This window comes from Colobus angolensis, unplaced genomic scaffold, assembly GCF_000951035.1.
Source record: "Colobus angolensis palliatus isolate OR3802 unplaced genomic scaffold, Cang.pa_1.0 Scaffold383, whole genome shotgun sequence".
NCBI lineage: Eukaryota > Metazoa > Chordata > Mammalia > Primates > Cercopithecidae > Colobus > Colobus angolensis.
Window position 1 is genome coordinate 312,805 of NW_012117188.1, and position 15,654 is coordinate 328,458.

The 15,654-nt window shown below is 37.8% G+C and overlaps 1 protein-coding gene across 2 annotated transcripts in view; it reads right to left on the reverse strand.

Annotated features, from left to right (window-relative positions):
• The window catches only part of OXCT1 (3-oxoacid CoA transferase 1), a 138,387-nt gene that overhangs the window by 106,783 nt on the left and 15,950 nt on the right, over positions 1-15,654 (reverse strand). Inside the window, exons 4-8 of one of the 2 annotated variants that reach the window (XM_011954461.1) lie at positions 12,504-12,639; positions 10,771-10,791; positions 9,091-9,240; positions 4,284-4,390; positions 2,012-2,072 (exon numbers count right to left, since the gene is read on the reverse strand). In XM_011954461.1, coding sequence (XP_011809851.1) covers positions 2,012-2,072; positions 4,284-4,390; positions 9,091-9,240; positions 10,771-10,791; positions 12,504-12,639 — 475 coding nt within the window. The remainder of the gene's footprint in view (positions 1-2,011; positions 2,073-4,283; positions 4,391-9,090; positions 9,241-10,770; positions 10,792-12,503; positions 12,640-15,654) is intronic. The other variant, XM_011954462.1, reaches the window with a different exon arrangement.

Here is a 15,654-nt window from a genome sequence, read left to right on the forward strand (position 1 = left end):
AATAACATGAAAAACCTTAATTACCATACATTCCCTTCAGAGAAGAGGGTGGGGAAGACTGACTCCTATCACTGGAGACAAAGAGAAGCTGTCACCACACCTAGACGTTGTCACAAAACTCTCCTATTTCCCATCTGTTCTCCTAAGGACACATTTATCTTTCTTTTTTTTTTTTTTTTTTGACACAGGGTCTCACTCTGTGGCCCAGTCTGGAGCACAGTGACACAGTCACAGCTCACTGCAGCCTTGACCTCCTGGACTCAGGCGATCCTCACACCTCAGCTCCCGGGTAGCTGGGACTCGCGCACATACCACCACATCTGGCTAATTTTTTGTAATTTTTTGTAGACACAAGGTTTCACCATGTTGCCCTCCAACATCTGGGCTCAAGCAATCCACCTGCCTCAGCCTTCCAAAGTGCTGGGATAACAGGTCTGAGCCACCATGCCACAATTTAAATTTTAATTTTACAAGTCACATGTGGCTAGTGGCTACCATACTGGAAAGTGTAGTGAATTAGAAGTGGTCGCCCACATCACTGTATTGAAAGAGACCCTAATGTGTGTCTTGGCCTACCAGGAAAGCACTCTGTGATCCATCAGAAATGTCTGTTCCTGGACACAGAAGGGCAGGCTTTATTACATTTGCAGGCTCACTTAAAGGATTTTCTCTCCTTAGGCCAAAAGAGAGTCTCTCCTTCCTAATACCTACAATGATTCTTCAACACAAGGTTATTTTCTGCTCTTGTAAGAAATGAGATGAACTGAAAAGAACCAGATTATAACAGGAAAACTTTTAAAGAGAACTTCACCCAGGATAATGCATAATGCCCCTCTGTACTCTGGGAAGAAATACTGGTTTCTGACAGTTTTACAGAAATACAGGAAGTCAACAGGGCGTAAAAATATTGATTATTTTAAGCTATGCTGTAGGTCTTTTTTCAGTAACACTATAGTTGTGTGTCATGGACAGGTCATTAAGATGGATGAATAAATTAAAGACAGGTTACACAGAAAGTATAAGCCACATTATCCATTTTAAAGGCAGAAAATGTAAAGTCATTGCAAAAGGAACCACCACGCCTCGGTTGAAAGTAACATATACCTCAGCACTTTAAAAATAGCACACTTCATTTTCCAAGAAAGGAACAAAACTCTAACATTTTATTGTTTCAAAATACACTGTACTGACTTCATGAAACATTACCTTAAACTTGTATAAATGAATCAAAAGATACCACATACAACACCTGCCATCATGAGAAAAATCACTAAGGAACCTATGTATTTTCAATTCCAGATCCCAATAGGGGTCCTATAAAGTCCTCCCAAGGCAAAACTATCTCAAACTCCCACAAAAATTTGGTTCCAAGTTGATCCTCAAGGCCTCAAGTTGAGAACCATTTGAAGTCTTCTTTGAGGTTCAATATGTTACAACCAAAATGACACAGCTTTGGTATAAGCCCCCGTTTCTGCCCTGGATCCTTAAGTCTGGGAAGGCTACAGAATTATTCAAGCCTCTTCCAAATACTGAGATACTCAAAGGACAGTCAGTGCCTGAATATGCTCTGAATGGAACCACATCAAAATAGTTATTTGTGCAATGCTCTTCCCTTAAAGAAGTCACAAAATCTATCACAGTAAGATCATGAACTTCTTCTGACACATTTACTATTTTCCAGGGATTCCACATACATAAATTCATCTTGGGATTTCACTCAAGGAGATCTATTTCATTTAAGGATCAAAGGACTTTTAATAAGCTGGTCCCATTGCTTGATTCCCAAAGAGAGCATTCTAGTGAGACCCTCCCTATCTAACCAGAAAGCTGAAGTTACAGCAAAATATTAACTATTATATATTCAGATAGAATGGATCCACTTCCAAAACAAAACAAAACAAAATCTGTCATTGTTATCCAGAAAACAAATGAACTGTGGTACTTTTTACTGAATTAATACTTAACATCAAGTTAAATAATTAACACCAAGAATTCAGAAATAACCTCTTACCTCTACCACTGTGGTGTCTGCAGCTTTGCACATTGGCAGGTTGAAATTCCTTGCACTTTTCCTACATCAGGGGTGGAGGAGATAAGAAAGTGGGGGGGGAAAGACCAAAATCTGTCACCTTTAAGGGTTTATAGACTAGAATTTCTATGAGCTAAGAATCTAAGAATCTTTCCAAAATGAGTGTATCATATTTTCCATTAATAAAGTTTCATAAATATCTCCTAAATTTTAAAAAATCATAACTACTTTATTCAATGTATATAGTTTTGTTTTGAACAGGATTGAGGGAAAGAGGAACTATTTTTTCACATTCAACATACAGCTACAACAAAAAAAGAACATTAATAAATCTATTGTATTTGAAGTTAATTTCCCTTAATCTTTTAACAAGTATGCTTTGTCCCTATTAGTTAAATATTTCATTCAACCACTTGCTTTCATTAAAATATTAAGAAAGGAAAAGTAGCAAATGCTTCACATGAGAAGGTATAGTAATTACATTCTCTATTGAAGAGAAGAAGCCTATTGCTGAAACTAAATGAAACATTCATTGATAATTTGTGAGTCACCTATAAAGATAATTCTGGAGAATCATTTTCTGATGAAGTTTTTGAAAGTACAACACCCACATCAGACCCTGAGGTGTAAAAATTTCGAAGAGGTGCCAGTTTTGCTGATGGTTTTGCACTCTCATGTTCCTCAATACAGTTCCCCTAATGATAAAAATTAAAATAAACTTTTTGTCTCTGGGAATATAGGTTGACAGCAGAATTTCTTTGGTAGAAGGAAGTAAGTTACAGTTATGTTTTACTAGCTCTTTTGAGTCACCAATATTTCTTTTGCTCAGATTGAAGAATTAGTACAGGAATAGGAACATCCTTGAGAAAGGAGCCCTCGTGAACTTTCACAAGTTGCTGGGTTAGATCCCACCAGACATCCAGGCATCAAAAGCTCCAAGGGCAGAATAGTCAGAGGCAAAGGAGTCCCAAGTCCCTCACTTGAATAACCTAGACAGACTTCTGTTCCAGCTGTCTGGAAGTCAGCTTCCAGCTAAATATGAAGTCAGTCCTAAGGTCACTTGATCATTGGTGATGCAAGCTTTCATTTCACACCAGAACTCATTAACCACCAGCATAAAGTCAGTGCCTAGAATAGCCCATGTGCAGCCTTTAAATACCAGAGCCAGGCACTGTAGCACAGAATAAATGTGGGAATATTTTCAATAATTCCTTTCTGCTTGGTAGTATACAATTTTGTTAATCTTTTTTAAAAAGCAACTAAGCATCTGTAAATATTACACAAACGTGTCACATAAGGTAAAGATGATATAAAATATCTCCTGTTATTGCCAAAATTAGTTGTACTTTAAAAAACTGACTAGATTAAAGAAATCGAAGAGCATTAATATCATATAAGTCCTTCAGAAATAAAAAGCGGTATGAGAGTATCACTGAGAACTTAATTGTGATTGCACCAAAGCTGCATTTGCTAAAGATTCAAAAATTGTTAATCGAAAGCAGCAAATGATAAATGAGTAAAAACAATGATTTCTGTAATCTGATAGGTAAAGTCTTCAAGATCAAACAGTTTGGAAAACTCTAAAGTGTACATTCAAAGATTTCATAATCCTCAAAAAACAACTATATAAATCTATAAATCCAAGAAATAAATACTTACTATGCTTAGAATAACCAAAAGATTTTAAAATCTATAAAGTCTGTCACTAACCAGAGAGTGAGGATTGAAAATTTAGTATTATAAAGGTTAACCAATTTTTCAGATAGGACCTTTGTAAGCATTTCCTAGAAGACACAGAAAGGACTGAAGGACTGACCTCAAAGACTATTAGCAGTATCCTTCCAAAATATCAAATTAACTTTGCATTTTAAGAAAATACGTGTAAATTAGAGTATCAATTAAATTAAATTGTATGATGTCATATTTTCTAAACATGTAACTAGTCTTGGCAACTAAAATACACAAGAAGAAAAACAATTGGACGAGTCTATATAAAAGGGCATATAACTTCAAATATTTAACAAGCAGTGCAACATGGATATCAACCAGTCCAAACAGACTCCCACAAGTGGACATACCAGCAGCCCTGCACACACCTATATATGTGCAATACACATGGACGTGTATGATCTTGGGCTATTTCCAAAATACATTTTTAAACTGCAAATTCGCTCTGATGTCCATTTTTGTAATCATAATTTAGAAAATATAGAGTTGCTGATATGTATGAGTGTTTTTAAAACTATCACAATACCTGAAAATCACATTTCCTGCTCGGTCCGCCTTCCAAGCTTTCACCAAAGCAAAATCCCCTGTAATTGCTTCCTCCAAAATAAAGTGCTGACCGTTGAACTCCCTCACCTGCAGAAGAGGGAGAAGGCATTGTCAGGTATTTGCACAGGTCTTAATTGTGATAGAGGCCCTCTGATAGAGGCACTCTGACAGAGGTAGATAATAAGGATACAAGCCTAGCAAGGGAAAATTTCTCAGAGGGAAAAGCATCTCAGAAACTTCAAGGATAAGGAGTGTTAGGTAAAAAGGACTTAGTCAAAGTGGTCAAAGGGGAGCTAAGGAAACAGACAAGTAAAGGTCCAGTGACAAAAGAAAACTTGTGCATTTGAGGAAATGAAAGTTCTATGGCCTAAGGGATAGACTATTCTCATTTTACTATTTGTATGTACAGGTTATATATTGAATATGAAAAATAATCCTTCTTTCCCTCCCCCTGAAAAAAATAGTTTGCATAAAACAGTCTATGCAATATTGTTTTTCTACATAAAACAGTTACAAAAATCTATCATTCGGATATCCTCATTAACCTATAATCACCTGTTGAGATTTTAAATGAGATTCACAGAATCAGTAAATTTGGAGAAAACCAACATGCCGTATCTTCCCATCCATGAGCACAGTATATGTCTCCATTTACTGAGGTTTTCTTTGACCTCCTTCAATAGCTTTATCACTTTCTCCATAAAAGCTTTATATTTTTTTCTTAGGTTTATTTGTAGGTACTTAGTGGTTTCTCTTGCTACTGTGAATACTGCATTTGCTCCTATCTACTCTTCTGACATTACTGGTCTAGGGAATGCTATTGATTTTTATTTATATGTATTGCCTTTTAATTATACTACGAATTTTGGGGGGAAGAACATAAAGCAAAACTGTCTTGCCATCATGTTCTTTTATTTTTGAGGGTTTATCTCCAGGAATTAAAACAAACATCCATTGCCACACTTCATAATGGCACAAAATGGAGCCATGGGAATGCGGAACTCCATTCTCATCCCTATTGCACCCCCTAGTGGAAAAACAGACTGCGTTTTACAAAAAGCTGCTATAGAAAATTTTGGTACATTTACTTCAACCACAGTTTGAAACAAAACTTTTCTTAAATAAAAGCTACTTTAAAGACATTAACCAAGTTGCCTGCTAGAAAAAAGACTGATGAACTTAGGGAATAACTGTTGAATGAGGATCTTACTATAGGAACTAAGATAAATTATATGAAAGATATTTCTGAACCACATATCAATATACTAAGTTACTTTGTAATGGCTTACGTATTTCAAAAATCACTGTAAATACCAACAACGATAGTTCAGTATTTTACATACAGATCTAGAAAACTGGGGTAAATATATGCAAATGTAAGGCAAAGTCAATAAATAGGCTTCTTTTATATTCCAGTTACATAATTTTCTGATATGTCTACACACCAGCTGTTGCTGAGTGTTAGTTTTACTGAAATTTAAAAATGGGGAAGGAATTGGTTTTATCAAACTAGCTATTATACTCACTTGAAAGAATTGTACATTTCATAGTCACCACTTCTTCACTTTTTGGTTCTTTCTCAGATCTAATGAGATTTTCATCCCCTCTATTCCAAAAAGGAATAATTTTTAAAGTTGTCAATGACCTCTGTTTTTGCAAATCCAGTTATTCAATTCCAGGTCCTGTATTACCAACCTCTTCACACTCAGTTAATCATTCCCTTCTTTTTAAAATTTCTGTTATCTTTCAAGTTGCCAGATGCCCCTGGGTTTCTTCTTCACTTTACTAGTCACTCTTTCCCATTTCTCTTTGCTGCTCCTTCTCTTCCCAATCTCTAAATGTCAACGAGGTGTTCTCTATCTGTACTCAGCCCCTAGACACTCATCTAGTAGTATATAGATTTAAATACTATATGCTGATGCCTCCAAAGTCTCTGTCCTGGCTCTAGACTCTGCCCTGATCTGAAGTCCACCAAGCACCTCCTCTTGGAGTCTAATGAACATCTCCAATGCACCATGTCCCAAACAGAGCTCACTGATAAGGCCCATGCTTCACTCATCTTACACAGTATGCTTGACTCCTCTTATACCCCTTACCCATCCACCAGCAAATCCTGTGGGCTCTACCATCAACGTAACATCAACTCCAACCACTTCTCTCAAACTCCACTGTTACCACCTTCGTCTAGCCACCTTCCATTCCCACCTAAATTAACACAACAGCCTCCTAAACCCTCTCTCACTGCTTCTGCTCTTGGCTTCCTAGCAAAAAAAGAAAGACCCGGCACAGTGGCTCACGCGTGTAATCCCAGCACTTTGGGAGGCCGAGGTGGGCGGATCACGAGGTCAGGAGATTGAGACCATCCTGGCTAACACGGTGAAACCCCGTCTCTATTAAAAAATACAAAAAATTGGCCGGGCGCAGTGGCTCAAGCCTGTAATCCCAGCACTTTGGGAGGCCGAGACGGGTGGATCACGAGGTCAGGAGATCGAGACCATCCTGGCTAACACAGTGAAACCCCGTCTCTACTAAAAAATACAAAAAACTAGCCGGGCGAGGTGGCGGGCGCCTGTAGTCCCAGCTACTCGGGAGGCTGAGGCAGGAGAATGGCATAAACCCGGGAGGCGGAGCTTGCAGTGAGCTGAGATCCGGCCACTGCACTCCAGCCTGGGCGATAGAGCGAGACTCCGTCTCAAAAAAAAAAAAAAAAAAAATTCAAAAAATTAGCCGGGCATGGTGGCGGGTGCCTGTAGTCCCAGCCCTTGGCGGGCTGAGGCAGGAGAATGGCGTGAACCTGGGAGGTAGAGCTTGTAGTAAGCCAAGATAGCAGAGTGAGACTCCATCTCAAATAAAAAAAAAAAAAAAAAAGAGAGAGAGAGAACAGGAACCACCACTCCAGCAGCCACAGTGATGGATACAAAAGACAACTCAAATTACATCACTCTCACCCTTATTCAAAATCCACAGGCTTCCCACTATGTCCAGTAAAATTCAAACTTTGCATGAATTTGGCTCCTGCCTCTCTTCAGTCTCCATCCTTATCACTCTCTGTCTCATGTGCTGTTCCAGGCTCACCACCCTCCTGTTCCCCAAACACGGCAAGCCTGTAGCTGCCTCGGCACCTTGTACTTACTCTTCCTTCTAAATAGAGCACAAACCCTCTTATCTCCACTTGCCTCGTTCTGCTACCTTATTCAGGTCTCTACCAAGTGTCACTTCCCGAGAGAAGCTCTCCCTGGCCACCAACCTGGAATACCAGCTGCCTGGCCAATGATAATTAATTATCTTTGCCCTTAATCTATTTGATTTGTCTTCACAGTACTTCCACTATAGACATTATGCATTTATTCATTCACTGTCAGTTCCTCCACTTGTAGGAGGACTTGATCTAGATCATTTTACCACAGTGCTTAGACCAGGGCTAGGCAAAGAGTAGAACCTCAATAAATATCACTAATTTAGAAATTAACTCACTTCTTCCTACTATAAGTAAAAAAAAGAAAGTGCTAAGAATTAAGAAATAAATTATCTGTCACATTCCTAGGGAATTCAGACAAAATTACAAAACTACTAGTTTGAGGCACCTGACTCCAGGCAGAAATGAATCAAGAAATATTTTAGTATCATATTTTCCCGAGGTGAATTAATTCTCCAACTTCTAGCAAGCTATCAAAGTATTTATCACAAGTTTTCTGGGAACCTTTATGACATACTACTACAGTTCATTTTAATAATTAAGCTCCTGTCTTTTACTTTGTCAAGAAGCCTTTTAAACTTATTTAGACAATAAAGGAAAAAGATAAAACATAAAAAACACAGTAATAAAAGCTTTGAATCCACATAGATCACTCTCAACAGAAAGATGTCTCCAGATGGAAGACACGGCTGGAGACCAACACTGAACATCAAAGGACGTATTCAGTGACCTCTGATCTTCCCTCCGATCATTCCTCAGAATGGGAGGGGCAGAGCCAGCACCCCCATATGCAGAAAAGTGATGAGATCCCCTGATTTACTATGTTCCCTTCCCCAGAGATAAGTACAGCATTTCTGCAACCTGTGTTAACTCTCTTTGGCCATCTGGACAAAGAGAATGGAAAGATACTAAAAAATACTGTAATGAAATACTGGCCAGTGTAATTTTTGAAATTTTCTCCAATCTGAGCATCTCAAATACCTTTCTCTGAAGTTCTACTCTTCTATAATATGTAAGTGATGTTGCCTACAATAAATGTACCTCATCCTACTTAGCACTTTAAATAAAAGTAGGTTATTCCGTCAAAAGCTCAAATGTGTCCAAGATACAAAATAAAAAGTGATCATATGATCTCTCTATTCTATCAAAACAGTTCCTTTCAAAGTTTCAGACAAACATATTATTTCCTTGTATTTTTCTTCCTACAGTCACTTTAGGAAGGGCCTGAGCATAAAGAGTTTGCTAGCATGCATATCACAACTGCTGTATTTTCCATATAAGCATAATCAGCAAGTACAACTGTTTCTCAATTTGTTAAAGCCTACCATAAAATCAGTTCAAGTAACTAACCTTGACTAGTACATCACATGTGGATTACACCTTTTTTTCCTTCTTTTTATTCTAGTTTCTCTATGTGATTTTAAATGCTAGTAGATGCCTAGATTTAGCTAGATTTTCACCTGTTTATGAAAATGAATGAGTGCTTTTTCTCACACAGAGGTGATTTTACACTTATTTGCCCAATGAGTCCACCCAGAATCCCACGTGGAAAGAGGGATCCTGGCATAATCTGGATAAGAGTGTTTCTTACCTCTCTTGGCTTACTGGCAATGGCAACACTGCCATCTTTATTGTATTTGATGGGCGATCCTCCTTCTTGTATCAGGGTCCCATACCCTGTGGGGGTGTAAAATGCAGGAACTCCAGCCCCGCCTGCACGGATCCTCTCTGCAAGTGTGCCCTATAAGTGAGCAACCAACACCCCATAAGTTCACTAAGCACACTTCTGTATGTGAACACAAACATTTAGACATGGCTCCTACTCTTTAGAGGCTTATAATTCTAAAAAGTAGCTAGCATTGTATATTAGCATGAGTATTTCACTAATACTGTATGCTAGAAGATCAAGTTTAAGAAGTTACTGCCCCTCTAGATCCATTCTAAATCCGCATTCAAAATGTACCTGCTTATTTGTATAGTCATGCTTTCAGTTTCCATACCTCCCAATGATCTCTCAACATATTTTAAATGTGTCTACTTTTGATATTCTAAGTCAATTTTAAAATCTGAATTATGAAACTTTAGTTATATGCCTTAAGTAATGCAATTAAATTTTGTTTTATTTCATGCTCTATGTAGGTATGCTAAATTTTATTCGTTAATAATGTAAAGTGTTCAAATTTTAGAGCTTATTTTAAACCATTTTCATTAGTATTTTTATCTACAAATTGTCTAAGAAAAAAAACAAAGTGAAAAATACGGCAAACAGGTGAATTGGTTTTTAAAAGCCAAGAGTACATCAAATTGTTTCAGAGTAGAAACAGCTGCAAGCAAAGTTTCTTTGTATCTTCTTTGGATCATCATCTTTCCCATGGGTGACTCTTCTTCCGAGGTACCAGTGATTTCAAGACTAGTTTCCCTAGTTCTCTCACTCTCAACTGTTTTTCTACCCAGGTTTTCCCTAAGGAATCAACTCTGGCCCTGAACCTTGACACCCTTCCTAACACTGAAGCCTATTGTGATAGCCTTGTTACATGACAGTCTTACTAGAAAACTGACTGGCTAGTCAGTAGTCAAAAATTGGGGCTGGACACCATGGCTCATGGCTGTAAATCCCAGTGCTTTGGGAGGTGAAAGATCACTTGAGGCCAGGAGTTCGAGACCAGCCAGGGCAACATAATGAGATCTGTCTCTATGAAAAAAAAGAATTGGTTCATGGTATTAATGATGATGTGTTCATATTGTCCCAACCTTAAAAACTATTTTCTACTTTAACAGGACTCTAAGTATTCAACTCGAAGAAGAAACTAACAGTTGGTACTTGAGACATTCAGTCATTCAAGTAGGCGGAATATTCTGGGGAAAGAGAGACCTGGGGTATAACTGAAAATCTTCCAGATAACTGATTATCTAGTCAATGGAAAGAAATGACTCTACCTTGTGTTATGAAGTTAGTAACATTCACAAAAAATTAAATCATCAAAATTACCATAATACTACCCCCTGCCTTAAAATACATTTTATATATACCGTCCCTGAATACTCCCCTTCTATCATACCAGGTAAGGGCCTGAAAGTGGACTATTTCTGCAGACAGGCCTTCTGTAAGTGCCACCAGCTCCTTACCTTCACCCACCAAAGAAGTCCTGATCCCCACCATCAACACTCCTCCCCCTAGCCTTCAGGCTGCAAAATAAGCTGAGTGTTTACTCAATATAAGCAGAGCCAGTGTTTACTAATGGGCCACTAAGTTGGGGAAAGAGACACTGACCTCTCTTAGCCTGAGGAAAAACTGAAAAATATATATATATAAACAATGTACATATTTCTGACAAAATAAGGAGTAAAAGATACCAAGGGTAATCAAAAGGTTAATTTTCGATAGCTCCACAACCCAAAGAATACTGTATCTCAACCTATCATGTGAAAAATACTGCTATGGACTGAACTGTGTTCTCCCCAAAATTCATATGTTGAATTCATAGTCACCAATGTGACTGTATTAAGATAGGGCCTATAAGGAGGTCATCAAGGTTGAAGGAAGTCAAAAAGGTGGGGCCCTGATCTGGTATGATTAGTGTTCCTACAAGAAGGGTCCTACAAGAAGAGACACCCAGAGAGTGAGCATGCATGTTCTCTGCCACACAAGAACAGTGAGAAGTCGACCATCTGCAAGCCAAGGAGAACTTCCAAGCCTTCAGAACTGTGAGAAACTTCTGTTGTTTAAGCCACTAGTCTGTGATATTTTGTTATAGCAGCCTGAGCAGACTAAGACATCTTTGTTTTTCTGGGTTTTTTTTGTTTTTGTTTTTTTTCAAAAAACTGAGAAAACTGAATAAATACCAAGCCCAGTGCAGTGCTATGGTATGTACAGGTAAGAGTGCTATAGAGTGACCAGGTGTGACTACAACACATGAGCCTCAGAATAGTTCCCCACGTGTGCTTTCTAGACAAACACACCATGATTTAATTACTAATTTTTAAAAATCTACTAAATTATGTTATTACCAACTTGGCAAAGTCAGTGGCAGTATTTTCTGTTGACTAAAATAAAGCGGAGTGAATCAGTTCAAGAACTGAGAGCAGAGCATGTCAAAAATGAAAGAAAACTGTAGACCCTTCTTTTACTTAAAGGCTTCAAAAAGTTTTCCTTTCTTTATAAATAACTCCAATTAGTTAAGAGATGATACAGAAAATGAGTGAAAAGTTGCTAGATTAATTATAGTAACCACTTGCTTTGTAGTAACACCAGTTCCCTGGAAATCTAGGTTCTGATCCCAGCACTTACTTAGATATAGTCACCTGCACCTTTCATGGGCTTCACTCTGATGTGTCTCAGCAAGACCAGATCACTCACAAATTTCTAGTTCTAAAGCTCATAGAAACTGGAGGGGCATGGTGGCTCACACCTGGGAGGCCAAGGCAGATGGCTCATTTGAGGTCAGGAGTTTAAGACCAGCCTGGCCAACATGGTGAAACCCCGTCTCCACTAAAAACACAGAAAATAAAAGTAGCTGGGCATGGTGGCACAAGCCTGTAATCTCAGCTTCTCAGGAGGCTGAGGCAGGAGAATTGCTTGAACTCGGGAGGTGGAGGTTGCAGTGAACCGAGATCATACCGCTGCATTCACCCTGGGTGACAGAGTGAGACTCCACCTCAAAAAAATATATAAAAATAAATTCATATAAATTAACTTTTTAGGATGATTCTCAAACATTCCAGCAAATCCTTTTTGTATACTTCTGGCACAATACACATTACAGTGCCAAACTTAAAATCTTATCTTGCAGCCTGGATATCTTTTAGAAATATCTCCTTTTTCAGCATACAGTAGAAGAAAATATTAATCTTCTAGCAATCAACAGGTGTGACTTAGAAACTAAATTCCTTGGTTTGGCAAAGTAGTATTCCCTCTGCCTTACCTCTCTTGCGCAGAGAAATTTCTAGGGAGAAAAAAGGAATTTTTAAAGTTTAAGTTAGTATTATAAAAGCAAATCTTCTCACCTGTGGTGTCAGCTCCACTTCTAATTCACCAGATAAGTACTGTCGTTCAAATTCTGCATTTTCTCCCACATATGAAGAGATCATGCGTTTTATCTGCTTGGAACGAAGCAAAAGCCCCAAACCAAAATTGTCAACCCTAGAAGGAAAATGAAGGGAGCTTACCAATGAGCATCTGACAGAACACTATTACATCTTTTCAAAGAGATAAAACTTAGTTAATTTAAAGAAAAATAAATCCTTTCTTATAGGGATTTAATCCACATTTTCAGTCTCCCATAACCCCAAAACTCTTGCAAGGTAGCTACCCTTTTATTTTACAGTTGAGGAAACTAAAACTCAAGAAGTTTAAGTGATTCTTTTGTGGGGTCAGGGCATGCACAGGGTAAGGTCTTGGGCAGTAAGGGACATACGGTAAATATTCATACCCATGCTGACCCCACAGTTTTACTCCATACCTTTTGTTATTTTCACGGCTACAGAGTGATTCTGAGTTAGAAGATAAGCAAAGAGATGAATTGGTTCTTGTCCTATGCTTTGAAGGAACACATAAATGCAGTGGCAATATACTGACCCAAAAGAAGATTTGGATGGAGAAGCTCTTTCTTTTCCAAAAAGGAGAAGAGGGCATTCTGGTGTTTAAAAGAGAGATTAACATACTCATTGAAATGTGGACCCAAATTATAAATAGCTATGAACATTTTCCCTATATCATAAATATTTTGCTGAAGATTTCCACATTTGAACATTCTTAACAAAAACAAACAAACAAAAAACAAACAAAAAATTAATCACAAGCCAGTGAAGAGTATAAGTGGAAACAATAATCCTGTATCTGTCAAATTATATATCCTATAGTTTAATATCTTTATTATTTTAAAGCTGATGCTCAATTTATTCTTAGAAATGGTATACACAGTGTTGACTTTATTTTTCCATTGGGTGAAGGTCTCCAGGTTTATGCCTTTCTTTATTTCTATTATTTTTCAAAGCAAAATATGCCTAGAATTTAAAGCAAAGTCAATGTAACAGGATAGATAACTGAATGAATTATTTTTCCATTTCAGTCACCTTAAAGACTGAAGATCATTTTCCATTCAAGAGTCAGAAATATTTTAACCAACTAGAGAAATAAAACATTTCTAAGATAAGAATATTTGACCTTAAGCTTTTTTTAATGGTGAAATTTTTTAATGGCGAAATATTTTAATGATGAAATATTTATTTAATGGTGAAATATTTTTAATGGTGAAATATCTTTTAATGGTGAAATATTTTTTAATGGTGAAATATTTTTAATGACGAAATACCTTTTAATGGTGAAATATTTTTTAGTGGTGAAATTTTTTTAATGGGGAAATATTTTTAGTAGCAAAACACTTTTAATGGCAAAAAGTATGATGAGACACCACCACAAATATGAAGAGATGGCTAAAAAAGAAGAAAATACCAAATCTCGACAAAGATGTGAAACAATCAGAACTCTCATATGTGCTGAGGAGAATATAAACTGAAATGACCATTTTGGAAAAACTGTTAGTACCTACTAATGTTGAATATATCCATATCCTTTGGGTCAGCAATTCCATTCTAGGTCTATAACCAACAGAAATGCATACTTAGGTTCACCACAAGACATATACAAGAAAATTCATAGCAGCACTGTTCATTATGGCCAAAATTGGAGCCTCCAAAATGCTCATCAGCAAATAGGTAATTGCGGCATACTGCATAATGAAGTGGGTATAGCAGTGAGAATGACTGATCTATAACCACTAGCAACATGGTTGAATCTCACAGATTAATGTTGAGCTAAAGCCAGACACAAGAGTATACACTGAAATATTCCTTTAATATGATGTTCAAAATCAGACAAAACAAATCTATAAGGATCAAAAGTAAGGCTAACGATTAATGTTGGTAGTGGAATAAGCGAATAGCGACTGGAAGGAGCAGGAAGAAGGCTTCCTGGGGTACTGGTCATGTTCCATTTATCTATCTGGGCATTGATGACATGGGTGTGCAGCTTGTAAAACTCCATCAAACTGTATTTATGAGATGCTCACTTTTCTACATGACTTCATACTATGCTTCAAGAAAGCCTTTTAAGAGACAGAATGTACTGATAAGGACCAGAGTGCTTCCTAGAAACAGAAGTTTTTATTTACAATCTCTCCCTCCTAATTCCTTTAGTGCTCTGATGGTTCCTTCCCTACAGAGCTTGTGTCATCCACACGGTTCATTCATCTAGAACTCCCTTACTGAGTGCTTATTCTACCACAGGTTTGTTAATTCATCTAAAACTCCCTTACTGAGTGCTTATTCTATCCCTGTGTCAGGCTCTGGAGCTACAATCATGAATAAGACCTGGTCCTGGGCACCTTTGAAACTGACAAAATAAACATGTAACCTATAATTACAACAGAGGGAGAGACATGCTAAGGGAATTAGGTGCAAATTGTGATAATTCTGAAAATGGAGAACCCAACTTTTGGGGAGGAGAAAGATAGCAGAAAAAAATCTTATAGGAGGTGGCACTTACACAGACACAGGAAAATGAAAACATTTTGAGAACAGAGTGTGGAGCGGACGTGTAAAGAGAAACAGGCAGATGGACAGCTTTGCAAAGATGCACTCAGAAAACTACATGTTGAGTGTTCCTGGAATATGGACTGAGGGCAACAGCATGTGGGAGGGGAGAAGGCAAGATCAGTTGTGATCAGCCTTGTGGGATTCCATCCTGAAGGATAGGAAGTCCCTGTAAAAAGTTTTAAGCGGAAAAGTAACAGCATGATTAGCTGGAAAGGTTGAAAGATGAAAGGCCGGGATATCAGTGAAGAGGCTCGAAGTAGTCCAAACAAGCAACACTGAGAGTCTGAGCTAAAATAGTGGGAATGGGAATGGAGAAGGGAGAAATCAAGAGGGTCTTTCAGGGAAATAATTCATAAGACTTGTTGCCCATCCTGATGTAGCTGCAGACCCACTCCAGAATTCTGGCTTTAGTGATGGAATATAAACAAAGTTGGTTGGGGGAAATTAACGAGCACTACTGACGCCTACTTAGTTGATCTGGAAAGGTGTTAAGTATGTAACAAACCACTGACATTTCTCCCGATACCACCTGTTCTCCCAACTTCATTCCACTCTCCACCCT